The 27339-nt window shown below is 38.5% G+C and overlaps 2 protein-coding genes across 3 annotated transcripts; one reads left to right on the top strand and one right to left on the bottom strand.

The window, feature by feature from the left end:
- Positions 1-1450: 1450 nt before the first annotated feature.
- Positions 1451-7732, bottom strand: LOC135479567 (peroxynitrite isomerase THAP4-like). Its single transcript, XM_064759457.1, has 5 exons — positions 7488-7732; positions 5166-5316; positions 3670-3779; positions 2918-3021; positions 1451-1965 (listed from the first exon to the last, which is right to left on the bottom strand). Exons 1-5 carry the CDS (start codon positions 7504-7506, stop codon positions 1852-1854), a joined length of 498 nt encoding a protein of 165 aa, XP_064615527.1. The 5' UTR covers positions 7507-7732; the 3' UTR covers positions 1451-1851.
- A 259-nt stretch (positions 7733-7991) lies between these two features.
- On the top strand, positions 7992-27100 carry LOC135479899 (cysteine protease ATG4B-like). Of its 2 annotated transcripts, none has more exons than XM_064759806.1 (12): positions 7992-8021; positions 10308-10406; positions 11638-11709; positions 13964-14062; positions 14626-14724; positions 15686-15758; positions 17991-18070; positions 18684-18931; positions 21543-21621; positions 23015-23154; positions 23485-23647; positions 24974-27100. In XM_064759806.1, exons 1-12 carry the CDS (start codon positions 8006-8008, stop codon positions 25030-25032), a joined length of 1227 nt encoding a protein of 408 aa, XP_064615876.1. In that variant the 5' UTR covers positions 7992-8005; the 3' UTR covers positions 25033-27100. The 2 variants fall into 2 exon arrangements, with proteins under 2 accessions (XP_064615876.1, XP_064615875.1); XM_064759805.1 differs by lacking the exon at positions 7992-8021 and adding an exon at positions 8222-8327.
- The last annotated feature ends 239 nt before the right edge of the window (positions 27101-27339 follow it).

Here is a 27339-nt window from a genome sequence, read left to right as displayed (position 1 = left end):
AACGAGGATACTGGTTTCATCATCACCAAACCAACCAGTATAAAGAGAATACTGGTTTCATTACTATACCAACCATTATGAAGAGCATACCGGTTTCATCACTAAACCAACGAGGATACTGGTTTCATCATCACCAAACCAACCAGTATACAAAGAATACTGGTTTCATTACTAAACCAATCATTATGAAGACCATACAGGTTTCAATGCTAAAACCAACCAGTGTGAAGAGCATACCAGTTTCAAGGCTAAACCAACACAGGGATACTGGTTTCATCACTAAACCAACCAGTATGAAGAGCATGCTGGTTTCATCACTAAAGCAACCAGCATGAAGAGCATCCTGTTTTCATCACCACACCAACCACTATGAAGAGCATACAGCTCAATTTGATCTTGATTAATTGCATCGTGGAACAGTTAACTGAAAACAGGACACAACAAGCATGTTATGTGTTGTAAAAGTATATTATCTGTGAATTGACAGACAACATTTGTATAATTCAAAAATACCTGTGTGACATGAAATGATTCATATATTGTAAAAAATACTTTCATGTTTTCTTACAGAAACCAAGGCCTTTATATACCTGATCCAATATATATTTGCCTATGCATCAACAATTCCATCAGGGAATCCTTGCAATTTTACAAGCTGCATAGGCCATACTTTTAAGGATCCTGTTGGACTGCCACTTTAAATTACAACTTATGGCATACATTGTGTTCAGGCTCTACAATATGTAAGCAGCCTGCGTAGACATTTTAAATATAACCCTGCTGTACCTAATATATGTGGCTTCTGTCTCCAGCTCAATTTCACTTGATTCCCGATACTAATGAATTCCCTGTTATCCAGAGAATACACATAACATACCAGTAATTAACAAAAAAAAAAAAAAAGAATGCTGACTGCCACAGTATAAGTGAAATGTTCTTGACAACGTCCTAAAACTGCAATCAAATAATTAAATAAATATTAATAGTGAGGCTAAACGTGTAGCATGACGATCAATCTGGTCTAGTGGTGGTACTGATATAGAACAAAAGTCTGAACACAAAGTGTGCATAGTTATCTGCCCTTGAGTCATCCCTAACTGGCAAGTGACTTGCATCTACAACATACCCTTGATCCATTAAACATTCCATATGAAACATCATAAACCTAACAAACTGTATCTCTACATCAACAATACCTTGAACACCACATGACTCGCTTGATGATGCTTCAGATAGATATATTTTTCTGCCTGATAAAACATAGGCCATCATGTTCATTACATTTCAGATACTAAATCTTGATATGTGTTGGATTTTAATATCAAATATAACAAAATTACCTGAAGTTAACAGTTCCGATACATGGTACAGAATATCCCCACACCTCACCCACCCCCTAACCCACAACAAACACACTTCCACATTAACCTAGATATAACCTAGAGACATCATCATTGTCCCACTCTCCTATATCAGGGATGAGACAGACACTGGGATGAAAAAGAGGAAACGATATATCACACTCATAATTTGGACATTTTTAGCATTTCTGAATTAAATTCTCAGAATTTTTCTGATGCATTTTTTGTATAGAAAAATCCTCCAAAAAGAGGACAACTCTCATGCCTGCTTTGTTCACCCCATGCACTGTACCGCTCATCTCTATCTGACCACCCTCCCTTACCCCCCCAGTATTCCCAATTACACCTGTACGCTCCTATGATCAATCTCTGTTCCACTCTCCTGTATGACACTCGGGTGTCCCTGTAAAGCTGTAGTATTCGTCTATCTGACCTCCCTCCTTAACACCCAGTTTTACCAGTTATGCCTGTAGGATGCTTTGATAAGTCACTATTCAACTCTCCTGTAGGTAACACTCAGGTGTTCCTGTAAAGCTGTGGTACTTGTCTCCATCTGTACCGTCTGCTTCAGTACTCCATCCTTAAGCTCAAATCTACGGCAAATCTGAAACAATTATGGTGCAGCTAGGTACACATGTGAAATGAACTTAAGGCTTTATAGCCATCTAAGATGTTGATAATTATTTAGGAATTTGAGACTAAATTTGTTACCAGTGACAGGTGAAGTTCAGACTTGTTCCCAGTATTACCATCTTCCTGTCAGCCAGATTGATAAGTGCTATAGGCTTCATAATCACCCTTGCTTTATTGTACATGCAGAAGTCTTCAGAAGCCTACTGTTTCAACAGCCAATGGCATTGGTGCCCCAGTACTGCATTTCAGCCAATCAATGATCATCCCTTAAAGGCGTGTATTTCCTTCTTTCAAGGCAAAAGCATGTATGTTCGGATCTGATTTATTCCTTGACACAACATTATACAATGGCATTAGGCAGTGCTATGAATGGTGATGTGCTTTTATTGAAACTAGCATGTAGACAAAAGTCACTGTGCTATCAGGCAAGTCAGGTGATAGCCAAAGAGGCCGAACAGCCGATCGACGTAGCTTTTGCTGTTGTTTTGCCACTAATTTCTATCAAGCCTATTTGGCCTCAAATGACAGTCTCCACCCTAACCCTCCCCTTTCCAACCTCCCCCCACCCCCACCCCACCCCCAGCACAATCACCCTTAACACGTCAATGTGCAAGGAGTTATTTTTGCACTGGCACTTCTACGTCTTGTGTGAAATAAATTTATTCCATACACCACATACTTCTCACTACAGTCACATCCCATGTTGTTTGATCTCCTGCCAATGTCATTAATTAAGGTGGAATCTGATTGGACCATGGATCATGTATATTTACGAAGGAAAGTTCAGAGCTTTGAAGAGTTAACATGGCTCAGTAAATCAAGGTAAATGATGTCAGACATCACTAGCTGATTAAATGAAGATGAATCTCAGGTAAGTTAAAACTTATCCATCACCAATCAATATTTAAAGTTGAAGAGCCAACCTTTCTCGTTTCTGGTTCCTTCCCAAAGGACATTCGGTTGACATTTTTAGACTGCAGGACAATGCACTGTCCATCAACCGTTCCTTCCTCTAATGAGCATAGACCTGATAGAGAAATAATCAAATCAAATTCCAAATCCAAGTTATGTCACATTTCAGATCACTTGTATTGACAAGGTCCAAACCAATGTAACTTTAGATGCTTAATAAACATACATGTCCCTCCCTGGCCTTCAAGTAAACTACCAGTATATCAAGAGATAGCACTGTTGCTAGTGCTCCATGCATGTGGCTGTTGCTAGGTTCTCCTTACATCATCAGAGTCATCGTAAAAGAAAAAGGTATACCATTTGGCATTTAAATCAAATAAACTACTGTCATTCTTTAAACTTTTCCCATGTTTGCAAGGTGTTTATTCAAGCATATTGTGATGGCATTATTTTGTGTAAACTGATAAAATTATATGTTTTTGTGATGCCCTGAAAATTGGTTGGCTAATGTGGATTTGAAATCAAAAACAAGTTAAAAGGGTTCACCAGAGTCCACAAAGTGCACTGAAAATTGCTCTTTCATGTGCGATAAGCTTGAGGAATTATGGCAAAATCATTCAACAAGGGCTAATACTTGGCTAGCAATTTTGTATTATTATACAAAATGATTAATGATGGAAGATATTAATTAAGAACACTGGCAATGTACTTTTTAAAATCGTCACCTGGATTATAGATTATAGATTAGATTGAATTATCTTACCTATATTCATGGCAAACATAAAGGCCACTTTGTTGGAGGTGGGGTCAATTCTGATGAAGCCTGTCTCCTTGTGCATGGGCTTCTTGTTTTCAGGATTACACGAGTTAAAACTGTAGACAAAGGTAATCCACGAGGGAAATCAAACATCTTAACACTTTGGTCAAACACCGAAACATGTACACCTTCAATGGGAGTCTTAAAGACGAGCTACACAAGGTCCAAATCACAGTAAAACAAATTGTTTTCTTCTGTGACATTGCAATGTTTGTGTACATTTAGTTTAATGAGCACACCTACACAAATACATGTGACGTAATAAAGAAAAAAAACAAAAGAGATCATAGGAGTCTCCGTGGCTCAGTTGGTTGGTGCGCTAGCCCAGTGTAATGACCCAGGAGCCTCTCACCAATGCGGTCGCTGTGAGTTCAAGTCCAGCTCATGCTGGCTTCCTCTCCGGCCGTACGCGGGAAGGTCTGCCAGCAACTTGCAGATGGTCATGCTGGTTTCCTTCCACCATAATGCTCTCCGCCGGCGTATAAGTGAAATATTCTTGAGTACCAGGTAAAACACCAATCAAATAAATAAATAAATAAACAAAAGAGTTCATAGCTTGGACCATTCTGTTACAGACAGGAAGGGGTCTTACAAGTTCCCCATTAAAATCTTTTGCTCTAGGAAGTTTCAAATTTGCATTGGTACTCTCATTCTTTACTGCAGAACAATCTACCAACCGTAATTCTAGTTCTTTCTGAGTTAGGCTTTTCAAGCACTGGCAATTTATGACTTAAATGTTAAGGTGCTTGATAAATACAATCCCCACATTAACATTTCCTGATTTCAACATTAAACAATGCGAAAAACAATTGTTTCATTACAAGCTAGACTAAAACTTCCTCCCAGTGGTTTGCCTTTGGCCTGTCTGTGGTCAGCCAATATAAAGGTAGTGCACTGGTTGTCAACAGTTACCCTTTGCTTTGTGTTCAGTTCATGTTGGCTTCCTAACCAGCAGAGACAACTGATAGTGTTTTACGTCATACTCAAGAATATTTCACTCATTCAACAGCTACCAGCAATATGGTGGAAGGGAAACCACGCAGAGCTTGGTGGAAATCCACGACCATCCGCAGGTTGCTGACAGACCTTCTCACATATAGTTGTGGGGATTCCGCTGGCCTTTGCTCAGTTTCCTCCCAACATATTGCTGGCCGCTGTCGAATAGGTGAAATATTCTTGAGTGCGACACAAAACACCAAACAAATAAATAAACAAACACGGTTTGCACTGTGGTATACACACATCTTAACATGAGCTGGGAAGGCTGGATGACAGTCAACTACTATAATTGTCTACTGAACAATTTGCTACAGTGATGAACAATTAGCAAAGCATGGTTTAATTACACTATTTTCAGCCAAACACAATATCCAGCTTCGATGAAAATATGTGTTTTGAAAAAGTTTGTGTACACGTAAACACTAGACAACCTTTCTACTCACTTAAACTGTATATTAGGCTGTCCAGTTTGAAAGAACTCCAGCTCTTCTTGGTACGGGAACAGTTTCATGGTGGGGTAAACAGCCTGACCCTCATCACTACGCCACTTCCCCAGGAGCCAGGCCAAGGGCTGTAACTGTGGAGCTACCTCACCTGAAGGATAACACAAGTTGCCAAATGCCGATGACAGTTAGCATCCTGTACATGCATGTTTTGATTGGGGTTTCAGGACGTGAGAAGGTCTGCCAGCAACCTGCGTATGGTTGTGGGTTTCCTCTGGGCTCGGCCCGGTTTCTTCCCTCCATAATGCTGGTCATGGTCGTATAAGTGAAATATTCTTGAGTACAGCATCAAATACCAATCAAATAAATAAATGAATAAATAAAATGATTTGGGTTTGACTTGACTTTCACCCTTATTTTGATTTATTGATTTATTCAATTGGTGTCAAGAATAATTCACTTAAACGACATTGGCCAACATTATGGTGGGAGGAAACCCGGCAGAGCCTGGGGGGAAACCCACGCCCATCTGAAGGTTGCTGGCAGACCTTCCCAAGTATGGCCAGAGGGGAAGCCAATACAAGATGGACTTGAACTCACAGCAACCACATTGGTGAGAGGCTCCTGGGTCATTACGCTGTATTAGCTCACTAACCAACTGAGCCACGGAGGCCCCCCACCTTATTTTGATCATATCACAATGTAGTCTCCTTCTAGCAGGCTGGACCCAAGGTATATTAACAGTGCTGCCTGACTCACTGGCATGTCACGCCAAGGACACCAGAAAAGATGTCCCGCCCATGCAGTCCCATTATAATGGTTATTTTTCTGGTAATTTACAACTTCCACTTTCTAAATTACATTGTAATATTTAAATTTTGAATGAATCACAATTGCACAGCTGGCATTTCAAGGACTTAATTAAGCCAATGAAGAAGCTTGGTAGGCAACGGTTTGGCCCAATGCTTTCAAATCCACTCAAATGTAAATCTATAGCTGTTAAAAGCATGATTCATTGTGGAATGTCATTAAAAAACATTCATAGAGCCTATAAGACCAAAACCAATAAAACAGTAAAACTTCCATCAGTAGTCCTTTTGTAGATGTACACCAGTGAAAAGAAATATATAAAAAAACACAAACAAAACATAATTTTCTATCGCTGTATGTTGGAGATTCACGTACGATTATACAGGAGCAAAAAAAAAAAGCTCAACCTGCCATCTGAGAATGTGCATTTATATATATACATGTATAGGCCTACCACTCCACACAAAGAGAACTGCCACTCCCTCTAGCCATTCAAGAAATATGCTTTTAAATTTCAATCAGCAATATATCTAATTGACTTGTCAATACAGATATTGCAAACTCAATTGTTATTAATTAGCCAGTGCATAGTTTGGATAGACTATATTATCTCATACCAGACAAAATACTCCGCTTATTATTGGACAACAACGATCACAACAACAGATGTATTCTCGAATCCTGCAGATGACGTCAAATGTATTTGCTGAAATGTTCATTTTGTTTTTGTTGAGTTTTGAAAACAATGGCCACACCGCTGAAGTGATTCACCTGTATACATCGATCTTTTGCACCGAATTGATCAGTCTTTGCAGGATAAATTCGTTACATGGTTACTCAGTTAGAGGATAGAGAAATTTATGGTTGGGCTCGGTGTATGAGGATTACTGACACCATATATTTCCTTATCCTATCATTGAGTAACCGTGTAACTAATACCATCTCATTTGAGTCTGAAAGGTTAAATTTACACAAAATCTGCTTATGGTGCAAATTTGCACATGCAAACTTGTGCATATCTACCACAAAAATAGCAAGTAGTCTGTTTTAATACTCTAGCAAACAGATGACAATCCTACCAGCTGATGGCTGACCTTTTAAAATTTGGTAATGAAACCATATAAATTAGATTCAAGCCATCCATCTTTATATAGGCATACAATATAGGGTCCGCTCTTCTAGTTCCCTCCCTCACTGTGTAGCAGGGGTAAAACTGGGAATTTGACATTTAATGGTAATGAAATAATATCAGTTCGAATCTCTTGGCTTTTCACTGTTGCCTGTCTGCAAAATTTTCTGTTAACTGAAACTTTGATGTAGGCCTCCGTTACTCAACTGCCGTATATCTATTACCCCAATTAAGTGCTTTTGAGTAAGTTTGCTTGATGTAACAGCCAGTTCGACCACAACTTTGAGTAGCAAGGCACAGGCCTATAAAGGTCTGAAACTAGCACTTCTGTCATATGACATTACAGACTACATGTTACTTGTACACAAGCAATATTCTTTTACATGAACTTGAAGATGACATTATGCCGGCTGGTTGCTTTAGCACACAGTGGCCAGGCTATGGTCCCACGATATGGCGCTATCTTCGCTTGTCAACTGTTCCTTCTTGAGGAATCCCTACAAAGTGAATTAATACACGCCGTCATGGAAAGAAGTCTAGACTGGGTGCATGGATTCAGAGAGGGGTGGGAAGCACATCCTCAACTAAATATTCGAAAGAGTAAGCCTGCAATAACTTTTTATTTACTTTAAATTTATCCTCTAAACTCTCTGCATCTCACTATGTCTAAATAAACAAGATATATCTCGTGTTATAAGAGAGTTAATTCAAATATATTTCACGACTCCCCATGGGGTAAGGAAATGGTTTCGTCTGGGGGATTCCCTGGAATGATTTGCACTGTCAGCCACAACGATTAGTCAGTATTTTTCTAGGTCACCAGGAATGGCCAATGAAATGGGGCGTTAGAAGAAGTTCGGACGCATGTGCGTGGCGTTTGTTATTGTTGAGCTGGATCGCAATGGATTTTGCTGATGGTAAGATCTGACTTGAGGCGTTTCACACATCACTTTAGATTGTAATGTGGGACACGATTCATTTGACATCGTCGGCAATGTTTTCTTTGTCGTTTGCTCCATTTCAAAACGGTTAGTCCATCCAAGCCGAACCTGGCAAAGACGCTGATTCTGCGCACATCAATTGGCCTGACATTTAATGACACTTTACTGAGGAAGTTTACATTGTCAGTTGTCACATGATAAGAGCTTGTAAATGACATGGAGCTTGGGTGTGTGGCTTGTCTCCGTGAATTTTTGTTACAGTGATGTGGCCAATGCCAACTGGTGATTATTTTTTTTTCTTTTAGCCTGTAGAATACATGCAAGAAACTTTGAAAATCTCCAATCCACACCAAAGGATAAAAAAAAAAACACGTCTCGTCGACTGACACTCCGATCATCTGACAAATTCCGGTGTTGTTGTACTGTTAAATTTCGGTTTAGCCCTGTCTTAACTGGTGGTCATTGCGTAGATTTACATTAAAATTTCATATATCTGTATGCAAATCGAATAGCTTGTTGGTAATTAAGCCTGGTAGGTCAGAATTCTTGCCACTTGTAGGTTAATGGGTCAGTTAGCTGTTCTACATGTCCCTCCTTCTGCAGAGTGTAATATAGTATAATAGCCCGGCTCAGTTTCTCCTTAACAGAGGGTTAGCAGCGACTTTGCTTTCTTGGTTACATAGAAAGGTAAAGTAAAGTAGGGTAATTGAATGCATGGGGGCATAGAAGGGTAAAGGTGTTTGTTCATGTCGCTGACATAACTCTTTGTATTATCCCCTTTTTTTATAGACACAAGTGATTATTCGAACACAGACAACCTCTTTGTAAATGCCGCCACCATTGGACAGATGCAGCTGTCATCATATTAGTGGCTCTTCAAACAAAACAGATCTGATTCTCTGCACATCACTGATCCAAGCTGTAGCATTTAGTTTTGTGAAGGAACCTAACCTAGCTATATATCCACTGCTATAGGCAGGGTGGGTGTTTTGGAAGATCTATTTGTTTGTTATCTATTTGCTGTCTAGGGGTAACATTAATTTGAATGAATTGAAGGGAAGTGAAGAGAATTCAGAGGATTTATGGTGTCAAGCAGCTCCCAAAAACAGAAGTTATGAAAACCTTGAGGGCTGAAATTTTCCTTTCCAAATGCAGACTCGCTCATTAAATTCTCAGATGATAGTGCCTGTACACTTGAGTGTTGTGTGTGGCTGTGCGTAAATTATCTTTCAGACACGACACCCACCATTTTTTGGCCAGAATGTAAATGGATTACCATAGGTTTGCTGTGCAGGAATCCAGTTGAGATCTGGTATTACAAAACAGTCCTCAAAGTGAAGGTTTTAATACAACAGGTGCATGCACAAGTGTTTTTGGGGATGCCATTTTCATAACTGTAACAATGTGAAGCAGTGTGTATTCTATTGTAATAAAAGTATGAGTTAGAATTTCTCTTTTTTGTGAGAATCCAACCAGATTGCCTTAATTTTGGTTTACTGATGTGAAATCAAGCCCTGTGTTTGAACCACAGGTATATATTTGTTTAGTGAAAAGCATACATATAATAGAAAGTATTTCAGTTAGATGACATTGTGGTTGTTGTGTCTAATGGAAATGTTAATCAGGGTGCCCTTCGCTGTTGGCTCAGTTGGCTGAAGTGTTTTTACTCATTGCAGCTTATTAGCCCCTGACCAGTGGGCAACATTTACAGTTCTTACTGGTTGTGCTACTGCTTTGTTAAGTCGAGAGCTTTGTACAGATTGGTAGTTTATGTTGGGCACTTAAGTTTCCTTTACTCAATCAAATAAATCAAAAATTAAATGGTAAGCCCAAACCTTTTTAAACTTGTCGCTATACATTAATGAAATAAATAAAATATCAAAAACTTAGCCAATAGTGTCACATAAGAAGTTTGAAAGGGTATGATTATATACTTGATATAAGTATGTTCAGTGTAAAGTATGTTGCAAAACAGAGCTGTTTGCTGAACAAGATATCGTTTGATTTTAATTGATTGATGTTTTACAATGTGCTGAAGAATATTTCACCTTTAATGGTGGATATCATTTGAGTTTGCAAAGGAAAAAGACCTGATGCATTTGATATTTTTAAAAAGTCTCACTGTATGCGAGGATTGTGGGATATCTGCTGGGAGAAGTTATTAAAGTAACCAATGGGAGCTCAGCAAATGATCACATGATATCGACATGGCAGAAGTGAAAGGTGACTCTTTAATTAGTCATATATGCCCATGTTTTTCAGCTTGTATGACATATGAAAGTGGTCCATTTGAAGTAGAAGACTTTCCTCAGACTGACGAACCAGTGTGGCTTCTGGGAGAACAGTACAGTACATTGTATGGTAAGATTGACAGAAATCATTGTTATTTACATGTACATGTGTTGAAATGAAAGGAAAACTGGATGTACACAAGGAATTTAATTTGTATATGATATGTAGTCTAGTTTGAGTAGCTGATAAAGCCCTTAATTACCATGTTATTAAAAACAGAAAAAAAACTATGCATTGTAGAGTGCCATAATATAAGCTGATTTAACACTGTGATTATAATTAGCAAAATTTTCAGTGTTTTATATTACTGCCGTATTTGCCGTGGTAGATTCCGGTAGGGAGCAGGAAGATAGATTGAAGTTATTACATTATTGTCCAGTGTTCTAAATTCCTTCTCATTTATGATAACATTGTGATAAATGTGATAATCTTCACATTACTTTTGTTTGTATTAAACAATGTTTCTCTCACTTAGGATTGTAAACGCTACTGTTAGTTTACACATTCATGGTGATCTTAGGGTACAGGTGTCAGACAAGGAGCAATAATTCCTATAGACTCCACTACATTTCCACTTACATGTAGCTACATTTGGTCTCCTCCTGGTTCCCCTGGTTTACTCATGGACTCATCGAATTTCCTCTGGGGCCCACCTGGTTTCCCTGAGGAAAAGTTTTTGTTCTAGACTGCATCTTGTTTTGCCTGGAGGTCAGTATAGTTTCCTATGAGGTCAACATAATTTTCTCTGGGCTACATCTGGTTTCCTCTGGGGTCCACTTGGTTTCTTTGGGGTCCACATGGTTTCTTTGCGGCTACACCAGGTATGCGCTGAGAGCCACCTGGTTTCCTTCAGCTTCACATTTTTTTCTCTTAGCTGGATTTCATTTCCTCTAGGTTCATATGATTTCCTTTTGGCTACATTGGATTTCCTCTGAGGTCTACTTGGTGTCCATTGGGGTCCTCATGGTTGCCATATCCTCCTCTGAGCTTCTTCTGAGGCCTTTGAGGTGTCCTAAGAGGTACACATGGTTCTTCCTGCAGGATTCTTCCTGATTTCCTCGACCGATTAATACCTGTCTGTTTTCACATTTGGATTTATCATAGTAGAAATTTACCAATTATCTAAGGCTACCGAACATGATAGCACAGTGTTCTTGAACTGTGCCATGTTTTGAAGTGATCTGTTAGAATTTTAAAACAGCACACTGAGTCCATCTTGATGGATGATGTCTTCCTAGGCATGTTTTGTTTTATTTTCATGGATGTTACATTTATGTTCAGTTGTGTTCATGTTTGACAGATTTAGATGAACTCCGGGAAACAGTGCTGTCTAAAATATGGCTGACATATCGCAAGAACTTCAGTGCTATAGGTAAGTATGTTAGGTTTTATCTCCATTTAGCAAGCATGAAACATTTGGTTTTTATTTCTTAATATACAGTTTAGGATGTATCTTAACATATGAAAGAACATAACAGCTTCTTGTCTTTCTTTGACATAAAAATGGTATTGAGCAGTTAACAGTTTTCCTAAGGCCAGAATAGTTTCTCAGTAAAATAAGTAGCTTTTAGTCATGGTAGTTGTGATGTGATATGTCAAACATGATACATGTAACTGTCAAAAAAACTCTCCCATGAAAGAGTCCAAATGAGGTCACTAAGCCGGTATAGTGTTCCCTGTAAGTTTATGATGACGTCATTTCTAAAAATGTCCAACTTTACAACAGAGTTGAAATATGCCTTCTGTATGTGTCTTCCTTTTGTATATGTCCATGCAGTTTGTAGCTTATGTATGATCAGATAAGAAAAAAAATACCTACACAAAACTAGACAGACTGTAATGTGCTGAAAATTATGGAATGTTGTGACTTCAAAGTGACCGTGTTTCATTTAGTTTACCCTCAACGACCTCAAAAAAAAGAAAAAAAGTACTTCATTTTTTTAAACATGAGTTTTGTTTTCACATTTTTGTGATTTTACACCCAGACACCATGACTAGGAAAAAGAAACATTTGTTCCAATCTGACCTCAGTGGTATGACGTCATAATACATGTACAGGAAACTCTCAGATTCCTACGTCACTCAACATTTAGACACATCATCATAAATTCGAAGCTGTGAGGTATCTGGGTCATCTCCATTGGCCAAAGTTTGTGGTTGATTGGTCTAAAATGCATGACCAGTGCTCAGGGAGTGACAAAGAACGGCACCAAAAAGGGGTGGTGTTAAACCCTTAATCCAGCTATGGGCAGATTACTTTTGATCATGCACATGCGATGATATAACCCTTCCAAACTGAGAGAACAGTCTCACACAGGCGTCACCAAGTGTTTGCTACGTTTCATTTCACGAGCAAAAACAGCGAGGAAAACAATTCAGTTATAAAAGTTTTATGGTGTTGACAGACGCTCTTCTGTTTCCCTGAAACTTGAGATTAGGTCAAGGAGGTCAAGTGCTATTGTTTTAGGTGTATTACATACCAGTCGTATAAGATGTTTTGATCGAAAGTCCTGCATGTAAATTTCAGGAAGTTGCTTAAACCACATTGTGCTATAAAGCAAAAGTAGTCAAGTCTGCCTTGGTCATTTCCGACCCCTTTAATAGGAGTGATGACTAATCTTGCATGTGCTGTTTTCAAATATACAGGTGCCGATGACATAATATAATATGAAGTGTAATTTAATTTCCTTGTAATTTGAACTGCTTCAGTTCAACTGTAAATGCTTAACAAGCATTATCATAAATTGGACATAAAACTGTATGAGGAAGTCATCAGGAAACAGTGTCCCGAAAACTAGCGTTCTTAATTTCTTTAAATTTTTGCCATATAGACCATTTGAAGTAGGATAAAATATGGTTGCCCTTCTGGACCACATATAAATTGTGTGACGTCACATCAGAATTTCCCCTGTTTGTCTGCAGAATGTTTTGTCTACAGAGTTATTTGCTGTGAAATCATCGCCGAGGGTCTAGTTTAGTATCATTCTAGTAAATTTTAATTGAGTTTTTAACAAGTGTTCAAAATAACCTGTGGAAAGTATTATCTCAAAAAAAAAAAAAAGATAAAAAAAACTTGGTCAAAAATAATTGCTCTAGTGGAATTTGTTGGTAAGAAAAAATAAAAAAAATATTTTAAAGTATTTCTTGGACCATACATTGCACATTAAATTTTAACATGAGTCAAAACGGACCTTGTGGAATGGGTCTCAGGTGCCTCTGGCTACGCCATAGCCTTATGTCGGGAGGTTTGTCAGTAATTTCCTCTAGACTTTCACTTGGCATAGTTAGCCCCACCCATTAGTCCTGCCCATTAGCCTGACTGGTGAAGTATTCGTGAGTATGACATTATATTCAAATGAAAATACAATTACATAAAGGATATTGTGTATTGAAAGTTAAATACGAGAAATATTTTTCAGTTCAATTGTGCAATATTCTATTTCAGTTGAGAGGTGGAAATCTGGGTTATCATTTCTGCCTTTCATGAGAAAAATATTTATGATATTCTACCTCCATTGTACAATATTCAGCCTGTGACTTATATTTTGACAATGTCTGGTTTTTCACCTTTATATGAACTATAAATGGCTGAATGTAGTATGTATAAATGTATATGTGTTTTGCAGGAGGCTTGGGTCCCACCAGTGACACAGGCTGGGGATGTATGCTGAGATGTGGACAAATGATGTTGGCAGAGGCACTAGTCAGGCGACATCTGGGCAAAAGTAAGGCTTAGATTTACCTGTAACGAGCCCTTCACAGGTAGCAGAGGCTCTAGTCAGGCGACATGTGCGCAGAAGTAAGACTTTCATACATGTCAAATATCCTGTCATTTGTAGCTTCCTTCACCCATAAGCCTGATGGCCATTGTACAAGTAGAAAAAATTTCGCTTAACACCTGTCAAATATAAAAAGAATTAGGAGAATGGTTGGTTAGGTGTACCATACATCGACCTTTACCATACATATTTATTTTTGTTCAGTTCTCATCAAGGTAGTTTATTTACACATGCAAATGCCATCGTGAGTACTTACCAAGGGAGACAACTGCAGTGAAGTCTTGCTTTTAGCTACGTGTTCATGTATGTTATTGTAAACGTGAGATTGTTCTAGCCCTGAATGTCGGGATACAACATTAAAATGATTTGTATCAGTTTAAAGTTTAATTTGCCACTAATAGGTAGATCAAAGATTTCAGCAAAAACCTTCCTAATATCATTGTTGAAACAACAATGCACCTTTGCTTAGGGTATATTTCTCTGACTTGTCTTTTCCTCATTCCTTACAGAGTGGAGATGGAGAAATGGTCAGAAAGATGATGTATATAAACAACTTCTCAGGCTTTTCCAGGACAAAAAGAAAAGCTGCTTCTCCATACACCAAATTGGTAAGTGGATATTTTTTTTTTTTTATGCAAGAATGATTTATGTAGGTTTTATCGTAAGTTTGGGAATACACCATGAAACGTGTGTCTGAAACATGGAGTGGTCTCAACACTAGATTCTATACCTTGATAATACTGTCACATAAATCACTTTTGATCACTTCCATTTATTTATTTGTTTATTGGTGTTTTATGCCATATTGGTACTCAAGAATATGTCACTTCTATAAACCACTTCTAAAATATTCTTACGAACCTGACAATATCTCACTGATAAAATTAGATGATAATAGTTCAGTCTCATTCAGCTATTTAGTCACTCACTGAAGCCAATTATCTTTGAACCCACAAGGTCTCCCTGTTCAAAACCTGCTAATGTTGCAGGTTTGGTTGTGGAGATACATGTAGGTCAGAATGTTTGTTAAGTACCTGTTCAAGGCTGATGGTTTTGTATAGGCTCTGCACTGTTTCCTCCTCATAACTGTTGCCTGCCTATCCTATTGGTAAAATTGTCTTTAATAACACTTACACAGTCAGCTCAATCAGATGAATAAATGAGCGCTTAGTGTATTGTATGCCTACTTTGTGTATTATATTCATGCATTAGGGGTTGTATTACATTGTGGTCTCTGTCTGTCCGTCTGTACGTACCTGAGCATTTAACTTTACCACCCACTATATCTGCACAACCACTTCACTTGAAGCTATGTATAAAATATGATCACTTTAATGTCTCTTCCATCAGAGCAGAAGCCGATTCATAACAAATTACACCACTTTAAACTGTATAGAGTTATGTCCCTTTGTGTAATACAGCGTGTATTGGTTTTTCATGTCAACACTGTATTTGAAAAATTGTTTCACTTAAGAGTTTGAAATAGGACACTGACCCTGTGTATTTCAACACCAAACTTGACATTTTCTGTTCTTCACTTTGCCATAACGTTGTAAAACATGTTTTCAGCTGCCATGGGAGTGTCAGAAGGAAAGGCCATTGGCCACTGGTTTGGACCAAATACAGTCGCTCAAGTCTTAAGGTAAGAGTCACTTTCTCTGAAGCTTAAATGAAAAACTCATCACTACATGACAGTGTCAATTCTACATGTATTAACATATAACTTTTTGTCTTAAGTTATTTTTGTTAAATCTGCGCGAGCGGCGTATAGGGATACATAAAGGGATACAGAATCAATTCTGATTGGCTGATGTGAAAGATGGACCAAGGTTATGCCTTGCCTAAGCTGAATTTTAGGTATGGTACATTTATTCAAGCTTGACTAAGGCTGCAAGGTTTGACCCAAAGAACCATATCTTTTCTTGTAGTGTTTATCTTTGATTACGACATATGAATGACTGCAAGTGTATATATCATTGTATGCCGTAAACAGGTTCAAGACTAGCACGGCACTGAGTGCAGACAGACATGTTGTGATATTGTCATAAATTGCCACATGCATTTGTTTCCATCATAGCACGTGTATGTTGACATCACATGATCAGCTCCCCTTTGTTAATATTCATGAACATTGCAGCATAGCCATTCGCTAATATTACATAAGTAACATACTGCGGGACTGCTCAATGTGATGGAAGTGAGTTGAATAGAGTGACTGTCTGAATGGAGACGCTGCTTCGAGTCCTTTATTTATTTATACTTTCTTACGTCAAAAGACGTTAACATAAAAGTAATATATTACAGTAAGTAGTGCTCAGTGTCATTAAATCGAAGTTTTTTTTCTGACTAAATCAAAGAGTCTATAGTTGGATATCTCACCACTGTGAGCCAATCTGCGTCAGTTCTGTATACTTATAATCTTTACATGCCTAAACTTTATGACCGTTTATTGTTCTCTTTACATGTCACATGTGTCTGTTAGTTTTGCGACTGGTCTGTCTTATTAAGCCATCAGCATTCATTCCATTATTCCACTTGCTGTATTTCACCTAACCATATGTCTGTTTATTTATTATTTCACAGGATGTATATTTAGCAATATATCATTGACTGTTTAAAAGAATGGAATAGAGGAGTTTCGAGTTCAAGCTCTTTTGTTCAATGAAGGTAGAAAAAGTCCAACCGTATCATGTGACCAGTCAACAATGTTACACAGCTGTCTTTGATGACATTTACAATAACATGGGTGTCTGAAGAAAGTTTCATAAAATGTAATTTAAATTAGACGAATGGGGAAAAAATTGAGAATCTGAACGTTTTTGAACCTGAGGTGTTTCTAAGGGAAAGGGGTGTCATCTGTGCCTCTGGAACAAGGTGAGACAAGTGATTGGTAAGGTAATGTCAGCAAAGGTTACCTAACATTTTTCACAATTAACAGGACGCAAGATGACTGTTTTTACCTTTGACAACAAAAGAGTTTCTACTTGAAAGCCTCCTATTGTATATGTATGTACTGTTTCTACTTGTTCATGTATTGTAACAGAGAGACTCAAGGAAAAGCCAGTTGTCCAGTTTGACAGAGTTATGCTCTTTAAGTAAAGGGTTCATTTATCATTTATTTCTTGGTACTCCTATCAATAATACTGAACCTTGTTTAGCCAAGGATCTCGGCTTTGTTCTTTTAATATGAGGTCAGGTGTAGATCACAGCCGAGGAATCATCCATGTTAAAATAGTGGTATTCAAACACAGCTTAGCGCGTAGAAACTCCGTGTCACAAAAGTCCGTGCAAAATGGGCCAATATGTCTATTTACCAGGCAAAACTGCAATAAATTATGCTCTCCAAGACATTCTCTGTTCTTCTGCCAAGTTTTGCCACATTCCTTAGCTGTAAAAGCCAGTAAATCGAAGATAATTCACAGTTGTGACCTACGTTCACATGCCGTGTTGACATCCTGACCTAACATAATTGGGTGTTGCTCGACATGCATGACACATGGCAGCGCGCAGTAACCTGCTAAATACAAGCCTATTTTCGACTTCAGCTAAGATTTACAGGAGAATGGTGATGTCAAGGCAAGTAGCGATTGTGGCAAAATGCGGGTAAATATTTTAGCTTTCAGAATTGCCATGCTATATGTGTATTTAGGACGAATCTAACCCAGATGCCTCAGAATTGAACAAGGGGGTAACTCATTGTAAGTGTTATACCCGAATCGGGTCCATTTAACTCTTGGGCTAAGTGTGGCCAGCAGTCCCAACGTTTCAGTATATATAAGCCATCCTTAGACCAAGGTCTCGGGTTAACAGTGTTGATTTTTATTGGCAAGATAGCATTGAGGAGTGGTGATCTCATGTTACTACTTTTTAATAGGAAGCTTGCAGTTTATGATGAATGGGGCTCTCTGGCAATACATGTGGCCATGGACAACACAGTGATAGAGGAAGATATCCGTAAGAATGTTAAGATCAAGTGGAGGAAGCTTAAGTAACATAACAAATTTATGGACCAGAACTTTTGATTATTCTGTGAGGAAGGCTTCGGTATAGGTACAAATACCATTATCAGGCATAACACTTGATACTAACACTGTTATCAAGCATAATCTTATGCCACGTTATCATGATGCTTGATAACGGTCTTAGTGTATATGCCGAAAAATGTCTTTCGCTGAATAAATAGAAGTTGTGATTCATATATTTGCTATGTTATCCAAGCCTACATGCCATCGAAAGATGGAAGCTTAAGTGTAAGAGCGACTTCATGATAAACGGAATAGTCTCGTAAAGAAAATTGTCAGAGATTACATGTAACTTTATCTTCTTTTCCTTGTGTAATTTTGATGCAGTTTGTTGTGAAATTTTGCAGTGTTTTGAAACATGAAAGTTTTGGAACATGAAAGTTTTGGAATCATAAACGGTGAAGTTTTACATGCCACATTATTTTAATACTGTGCTTAAAACTATTTTCAGCAGTCATTTCTAGTCATTATTAGTTATATAAATCATCCCAGGTAATAAAGCATGTATACAATTAAGCTTTATATCATGATTATTTGTTTTGCAGGAGCAATATGTTTATGTCCAGATGAAGGCCAGAGTAAAGATATAAAAGTAGAAGACAAAAAAACATCACATGGGACCAATAAGAGATTAGATAAGAACCACCCTTTTGCCAATCACAAGACCTGTTCTTCCAAGGATTCGGCTTTAAGGTCAGAGGTCACAGCAGTCAGATGGAAACCTCTACTTCTGATCATTCCATTACGGTTGGGCCTGAGTGAAATCAACTCTGTATATATAGACAGCTTAAGAGTAAGTAATACACAATGTGAATTGTATCTGTATTACATCAATTCACCAATTTACCATATGACCACTGCATAAAGTAATCTTTTTAAACCTTGAGAATGTTAAGGTTAAGAAACAAGATGCAGGTTCAATCCCAGTCTTAATTTAGGCAAGGAATTTGTAAATTCCCTCAGTCTCTGTGTTTATGGGACTTGAACACACATGTGGCCATTTCCGCATTAGTTTCTTTGAAGGTGACTTGTCTTCCACCAACATGATGTGCATATCTGTGGGAAAGTTTCAGTAACTTGCCAAAGGTCGGTGGTTTCTTTCATCCATATAACTGACTACCATTATACAAGTGAAAAATTCTTAATTATGGCATAATGAACAATCAGATAAAAAATATTAAGGCTAAGACTTGTGCAATGGTAACGGTCTGTTACAGGTGTGTTAGTGGTTAGCTAGGGGCTTGCTTCTCCCTGGATAATGATGTAAATGGCTGTGTTACAGGTATGTTAGTGGTGAGCTAGTGGCTTGCTTCTCTCTGGATAATGATGTAAATGGCTGTGTTACTGGTGTGTTAGTGGTGAGCTACTGGTTTGCTTCTCCCTGGATAATGATGTAAATGGCTGTGTTACAAGTGTGTTAGTGTTGAGCTACTGGTTTGCTTCTCCCTGGATGATGATGTAAATGGCTGTGTTACAGGTGTGTTAGTGGTGAGCTAGTGGCTTGCTTCTCCATGGATAATGATGTAAATGTGTTACAGGTGTGTTAGTGGTGAGCTAGTGGTTTGTTTTTCCCGGATAATGATGTAAGTGGCTGTATTACAGGTGTGTTAGTGGTGAGCTAGTGGCTTGCTTCTCCATAGATAATGATGTAAATGTGTTACAGGTGTGTTAGTGGTGAGCTAGTGGTTTGCTTTTCCCGGATAATGATGTAAGTGGCTGTATTACAGGTGTGTTAGTGGTGAGCTAGTGGCTTACTTCTCCCTGGATAATGATGTAAATGGCTGTGTTACAGGTGTGTTGGTGGTGAGCTAGTGGCTTGCTTCTCCCTGGATAATGATGTAAATGTGTTCCAGGTGTGTTAGTGGTGAGCTAGTAGTTTGCTTTTCCCGGATAGTGATGTAAGTGGCTGTATTACAGGTGTGTTAGTGGTGAGCTAGTGGCTTACTTCTCCCTGGATAATGATGTAAATGGCTGTGTTACGGGTGTGTTAGTGGTGAGCTACTGGTTTGCTTCTCCCTGGATGATGATGTAAATGGCTGTGTTACAGGTGTGTTAGTGGTGAGCTAGTGGCTTACTTCTCCCTGGATAATGATGTAAATGGCTGTGTTACAGGTGTGTTAGTGTTGAGCTAGGGTCTTGCTTCTCCCTGGATAATGATGTAAATGGCTGTGTTACAAGTGTGTTAGTGGTGAGCTACTGGTTTGCTTCTCCCTGGATGATGATGTAAATGGCTGTGTTACAGGTGTGTTAGTGGTGAGCTAGTGGTTTGTTTTTCCCGGATAATGATGTAAATGGCTGTATTACAGGTGTGTTAGTGGTGAGCTAGTGGCTTGCTTCTCCATAGATAATGATGTAAATGTGTTACATGTGTGTTAGTGGTGAGCTAGTGGTTTGTTTTTCCCGGATAATGATGTAAGTGGCTGTATTACAGGTGTGTTAGTGGTGAGCTAGTGGCTTACTTCTCCCTGGATAATGATGTAAATGGCTGTGTTACAGGTGTGTTAATGATGAGCTAGTGGCTTGCTTCTCAATGGATAATGATGTAAATGTGTTACAGGTGTGTTAGTGGTGAGCTAGTAGTTTGCTTTTCCCGGATAATGATGTAAGTGGCTGTATTACAGGTGTGTTAGTGGTGAGCTAGTGGCTTGCTTCTCCCTGGATAATGATGTAAATGGCTGTGTTACGGGTGTGTTAGTGGTGAGCTAGTGGCTTACTTCTCCCTGGATAATGATGTAAATGGCGATGTTACAGGCATGTTAGTAGTGAGCTAGTGGTTTGCTTCTCCTTGGATTAATAATGTAAATGGCTGTGTTACAGGTGTGTTAGTGTTGAGGTAGTGGCTTGCTTCTCCCTGGATAATGATGTAAATGGCTATGTTACAGGTGTGTTAGTGGTGAGCTAGTGGCTTGCTTCTCCCTGGATAATGATGTAAATGGCGATGTTACAGGTGTGTTAGTGTTGAGGTAGTGGTTTGCTTCTCCCTGGTTGATGTAAATGGCTGTGTTACAGGTGTGTTAGTGGTGAGCTAGTGGCTTGCTTCTCCCTGGATAATGATGTAAATGGCTGTGTTACGGGTGTGTTAGTGGTGAGCTAGTGGCTTACTTCTCCCTGGATAATGATGTAAATGGCTGTGTTACAAGTGTGTTAGTGTTGAGCTACTGGTTTGCTTCTCCCTGGTTGATGTAAATGGCTGTGTTACAGGTGTGTTAGTGGTGAGCTAGTGGCTTGCTTCTCCCTGGATAATGATGTAAATGGCTGTGTTACAGGTGTGTTAGTGTTGAGCTAGGGGCTTGCTTCTCCGTGGATAATGATGTAAATGGCTGTGTTACAGGTGTGTTAGTGTTGAGCTAGGGGCTAGCTTCTCCCTGGATAATGATGTAAATGACTGCTCTTATTTGTTTCAGAAATGTTTAACCTTGAAACAGAGCGTAGGCATAATTGGAGGCAAGCCAAACCATGCCCTCTGGTTTATTGGCTGTGTCGGTAAGGTTTGAGCAGTTTTATTAGATAAGTAAATATAAAATTAATATTTTCCAATTTTTTTGTGAAATATATTTATTCATTTATATGACGACAAAAAACCCCACAACCATCTGCAGGTTGCTGCAGAGCTTCGAATGTACTCAGTGTATTGTGTGTTAGAATCACGGTTTAATAAACAAAATGGTAGGGTTGGAATCTTAAAAAGTACTGTATATATTTGCCTGAAGTTGATGCCCTGAGAGCATATTAATTACCGTAAATTACAAATTCACAATTTCAGTTCTTTATGCATTGAGCTGAAGTAGACGAGCTCTTTGGTAGCCTTGCTACCAATTCTAAGTATTGAAATATATTAAAGGCAAAGAAAACACTAAAATCAAGTTTATATCGGATAAAAGACCATTAAACACCGTCTAAGAAAATAATTTGATTTATTTTTGTCTTCAAATCAGCATTTTCTGTGCTTTCAAGACTGGTGTCTAACCACACTTAAGACCCAGTCACACCCACTCTTAGAACTAGTCAAGTTAAGCTGTGACCGAAAAATCGGGGTACTCCTCATAAACCTTTGATCGATTGTAAGACAAGTGGCAGGCGATCTTTGTGAATGGGATTGAAGGATATTAATTCCAAAAATTTATAGCTTCATCGATTTCCATTTGGTTTTGCCCATGTGATTTCTTGGAAATCTGCTTATGACGGACACAGTGAGATCCTGTTAAAAAGACTGTATGAATATCTCACTTATTGTAGTGATGGTTATGGGTTTATAGTCGTGCAATAAGTACTTCATCTAAAATATATCTGATCTTGCAATACTCACACAGAGCCTGTTAAACAGTCAGCGAGATGGATGCATTCACAATTCCTCTATGACCCTCATGCTGGCTTCCTCTCCGGCTGTACGCGGGAAGGTCTGCCAGCAGCCTGCAGATGGTCATGGGTTTCCGCCGGGTTCTGCCTGGTTTCCACCCACCATAATGCCGGTTGCCATCGTATAAGTGAAATATAGTGGAGTACGGCGTAATACATCAAACAAAATCAAAAATCAAATCTATGACCCTTAGCTAGTTACATATAGGTTACTATATTCTATTTGATGTTTTTAGTGAGAAAAAAGCATTATACAAATACAGAATTAATGTAATGGTGAATTAGTCAGATCAATGTACACACTAGGTGGCTGAGTGACGAAACTGTTTAGCCAATCACATCTAAATGTTGCTCATCCCCATCTTTTCATCCTGTAAATTTTACATATATACATATATGTACGCTAGTTTTCGAAACCTGTCACCAGCTCAAAGGATATTTAGAGTGCTTACATGACCTTCATCAACTTTGATAGATAACCTGTTTTCTATTTTTTTTTTTTTTTTGTTTTGCTTCTCAGGAGAGGAGATGGTGTTCTTGGACCCGCACACCACTCAGCCATTTGTAGATTTAGAAGCCAAACAGTTCTGTGATGAAAGTTTTCATTGTCCACGAGCCTCTCGCATGAAGGTTCAACACCTGGATCCGTCTATAGCTCTGGTATGTCAACAATCTACCTCTTTGTTGTGATAGTAGACTTCAATAGAGAACCCAGTTTGAATGATTTTTATCATTTGGTGTGATATTTGAGCTGTATATGACAGTCTCAGTACTTCTTTGAATAGTGCGTTACACAGACGCTCCACCTGCAAAAATATGCCATAACTTTAATGCAAATAACTATACAGTTCACCTTTGAAACATTGCTTGCAAAAGGTGTTGGTGAGCATAAAATTTATAAAATTTTTTGTGATGGGAAATGTATTTTAAAGTAAATAGCTAACAAGGTCAAACCAAGTGGTGCTTAGTCTGTTTTCCTTCTCCATGCAGGGGTTTTATTGTGGCACGGAGGCAGAGTTTAATGACCTCTGTGTGGGCATCAACCGTCTGCTGATACAGCCTATCAAAATGCCAATGTTTGAGCTGCACAAGGAACGCCCCGCCCACTGGCCTCCCTTTCATATGAATGCTGAGGCTACAGCTGTCAACACAGGTATTACACTACCCAATCAAACTTCAGTACCTACTCCTCCATCATATGCTTATAACATCAGCAGCAATATCTGACCATGCTCGGCCGTACATGGGAAGGTCTGGCAGCAACCTGCAGATGGTCGTGGGTTTCCACCAGGCTCTGCCTGGTTTCCACCTATCATAATGCTGGCTGTATAAGTGAAATATTCTTGAGCATGACGTAAAACATCAATCACATAAATAAATCTGACCCAACTCCTTCTGACGGCTGATAATTGTAGGCCCATTCTTAAAACAGGTTGATGATCCAGTTATCAGAGAGCCTCTCAAATGGACAAAATGCGCCGGAGACGAGAAAAACCTTTACAAAAAATATTTTTGGATGGTTTATGTCATCTGATTTAATTTAAAGTTCCGCAAGGACATGGCTGACTTAACAAACTGGACAACACAACTGTGACGGAGGTTAAAAATGAAATTCCAACATTAGTAAATTAAAAGATTTTCAGAAAGCTGGTCTGACAAACTTGAAAACTCGTGAGTGCCAATTGACAATGGAAAGTCACTGAATTTCAAACTTCCAAGCATTTGCACTGTCGAATACTCAAAGTCGAACCCACAACATCAACAGCCTATCAACCAGTTCATCCGAACTGATGCCATTGTTAATACCAAATGCCATTATTTAATTATTCCTATTGGTCAGCCTGATCAACATAGAAAAGGTTAAACTTACTGCCAGTGAATTTCCAGTCATAAGTGTGACGAGGAAATGTCAAGCATGTCACTGCCACTTCCACTGTCTAGGTTATCATTCTGTGCACTACAGCTGCGTTTCATTGGTTGAGGCAGCTTGTAAATTTCACCTCGCGTGGAATTCCTGAAGTTGGCCTATAACAGAGAATAAGCCTGTGTTTATCAGTAGCTAGAACAAGCATGGTATTGAAGCTGATGAGCATATTTCTCTGTTACTTATATGTTACCCAAATGGCACACATAGTGGGCTTGCACATGGTGTGAAAATTACTTGTGTTACACAAATCAAAGATAATTGTCATGACTGTGATTATTTATTTGATTGGTGTTTTACGCCGTACTCTTGTGTAACTTTGAGTTTACAACCCCTTTAGGGGTTGTAAATCTGTCAGGAGGTTTGTCAGATACCAGCCAAATGGCTGTGGTTTTTTCCAGGAGCTTCAGTTTCCTCCATCCACAGATCTGACTACTGTTTTATGATAGAAAAATTCTTGAGAACAGTGTTCGGCCTGTGGTCAGAGAAATAATCAGACAGTAAAGTGCGTCATATGAAGATGTACATGTAAATCAGCAGTTGTGTCTTTTTCAGCGGATTACGCAGTGGTGGGTGATGTGAAGGACAGTGATGATGACTTTGAGGTCTTGTGACCCCCGACTTCTGACTTCTGCTCCAGATTAGGTTATATATATGGGTTAGCACCGTTAATGTGGTCTGAGGCTTGCAGGTTTTAACATAACACTTGTGAGAGTTAAGAACACAACAAACCGTTAAAATAAAATAATGGAAAAAACAGTTTGCCTCTAATACTTTTTAATGGTGCCAAAGTCAAGTTAAATGCTTTTGAGTTTCAAATGGTGAATTGGACATTTTTTTAACTTCACAACTTAAGATACTAAGTTGTTCATTTAAATGTCTTTTAAATCACATAGCCAGATAAAGCGCGTACGTTTAGCTCATCCAGCTAAAACCGGTGTACCTGCCATGGCTAATTGGCCCCTGACCATTGAGATCACAGGTTCAAATCCTGCTCTCATTGTACAGCACTGTGCTGTGCATACTACAGCTTCCCCCACCCTGAAATCTGATGATCATCATTTAAGTAAAAAAAAAATCAAATATGGAAGTAGACATAGTTTGTAACAAAGTTATTAAAGAAAAAATGATTTGACGTTTTGTGCCAATAGGTATGATATTGATCTTTTGGAGAAAGCAGGGTAAGTGAGATATGGCATCAGGAGCAGAAATCCTGCCATACAATAACACAAGGCCTGTCCTGTGATCAAGACCAGACCTGATGCCTCAGAGCTTTTGTCAGACCATTTTCAGAAAGCAGACTGCAGTTTTAATGCTCTGACCACACATCAACTTTTCTAAACCCTGAACAAATTAGACCAGTGAAGTATGACCTCAGATGCAGCTTGAAAACAGAATTTATAAGATTTTGAAGACTTAAAGTTGTTGTCGAGGTAGCTAGGGTCTCATATGAACTTATAAAGTATATTAATGCAATTCAGAGGTTTTAAAAAATTAGAAAATGACCTAACCAGATGAGGCTACATTCCGCTAAAAATGTGTATGCCATGCGGTACGTCTCTGGTAAAATTTGTTGAAGATTTGTTGTACCTGGGTGATCACAAGCAGGTACACGTATGTTTGTTTTCCATGTGAATGTTATTGTCTACACAGAGCTGTGACATAGCCATTACCATAAGCTTTCACCATGTAACTAAGCCGTCAGGGTACGTGCAGTTCCCTCCCTTATATTGTTCATATTATTAGTATCAGCCTCTCTGCAGTTGTTTTACAAATTATTCAAATTTATTTCTTTTATCATCATATGCCCTCAGAAATTAAATATCACTAATCTAGAGATCAAAAAGTCATTTTGTATGAAATGCATACTATTTATTTGATGCCTTATGTGGAAATTTATGTTTGATAATGCATATTGTATCTATTGGTTCCATTGTGCATGTATTCCTACATGGCTTTACATTTACATGTACTTGTTTTCACTGTTGGTATTGAACTTCAGTCAGAACTGGCTAATGGTCCATGTACATGCAAGCTAACTTTGTCTTTATATAATGACATTTAGATTATGTTATTTGGTTATAATCTAAGCTTAAAAGTTCAGGCAAAAGGTAGAGCAGAGTTAGTAAAAACCTTTGGACAGCTTAGAGCAGGGGTTATCTATATCAAGAGACTAAATCTGTCCATTACCTACTAGCTATTGCATTGTCTGTGTTACAATATATGTAGAATGAATTACTGCAATATATTGCCATACAGTAGTATACATACACACATCTGTTAGTACACTGTAAATAATATCTGTTGGCTTTTGCGCTCTACAGCCCAGACAAAATATCCTGTGTGGCATGCTTCTAGCCCACTAGTAGGCAGCTTCCAGCACTCCACTCAAATTCACCTACTGTAATTCTTTAACCTTTTCACACTTTTTTTGCAAGGTGTTTATTCAAGCAAATTCTGTAGGCATTATTCTGTGTAGACTGATAAAATCATACTTTTTGTGAAGGCCTGAAATTGGCCAATCCAACAAATGTAGTTTTGTTGTTTTCTACAAAATCAAATGAAAAACATGCATAAATTGCACTGAAAGCTGTTCTTCCATATGCGAAAAGGTGGAGGAAATAGGGTAGCCTCCATCTCTGGAGATGTAGAGCTACTCTTGTTTTTTTTTTTTTTTTTTTTTTGGGGGGGGGGGGAATAAAGGAAAAGGTAATTAGTACACCTGTATTATCATACAGGTACGCTTGTGATTACAAAGTTTGTATGTACTTGCACCAATTATTACACATGTATACACTTACCTGACGTGTAGACATTTATGCCTTCATCACTTGTCTTTTAATGCGGAACTGCAACCCAATTCCAAAGTACTTGCTACTTCCTGTGATATAGGACTTGCGTTTTTTGCAAGGCTTTGGTTG

The sequence above is a fragment of the Liolophura sinensis genome, chromosome 12, assembly GCF_032854445.1.
Source record: "Liolophura sinensis isolate JHLJ2023 chromosome 12, CUHK_Ljap_v2, whole genome shotgun sequence".
Lineage (NCBI taxonomy): Eukaryota > Metazoa > Mollusca > Polyplacophora > Chitonida > Chitonidae > Liolophura > Liolophura sinensis.
Note: the sequence above shows the minus strand (reverse complement) of the source record. Positions and strands in the feature narration are given on the sequence as shown.

Bases quoted from the DNA above. Each gene is read 5' to 3' on its own strand.
- LOC135479567 (XM_064759457.1), bottom strand. The intron at 3,780-5,165 runs GTGAGTAGAAAG...CTTTGTCTACAG, and splicing joins CAGCCTAATATACAGTTTAA to TTTTAACTCGTGTAATCCTG. The intron at 1,966-2,917 runs GTTGGCTCTTCA...TAATTGTTTCAG, and splicing joins AGGAACCAGAAACGAGAAAG to ATTTGCCGTAGATTTGAGCT.
- LOC135479899 (XM_064759805.1), top strand. The intron at 18,932-21,542 runs GTAAGTAATACA...TATTTGTTTCAG, and splicing joins TATATATAGACAGCTTAAGA to AAATGTTTAACCTTGAAACA. The intron at 23,648-24,973 runs GTATTACACTAC...TGTCTTTTTCAG, and splicing joins GGCTACAGCTGTCAACACAG to CGGATTACGCAGTGGTGGGT.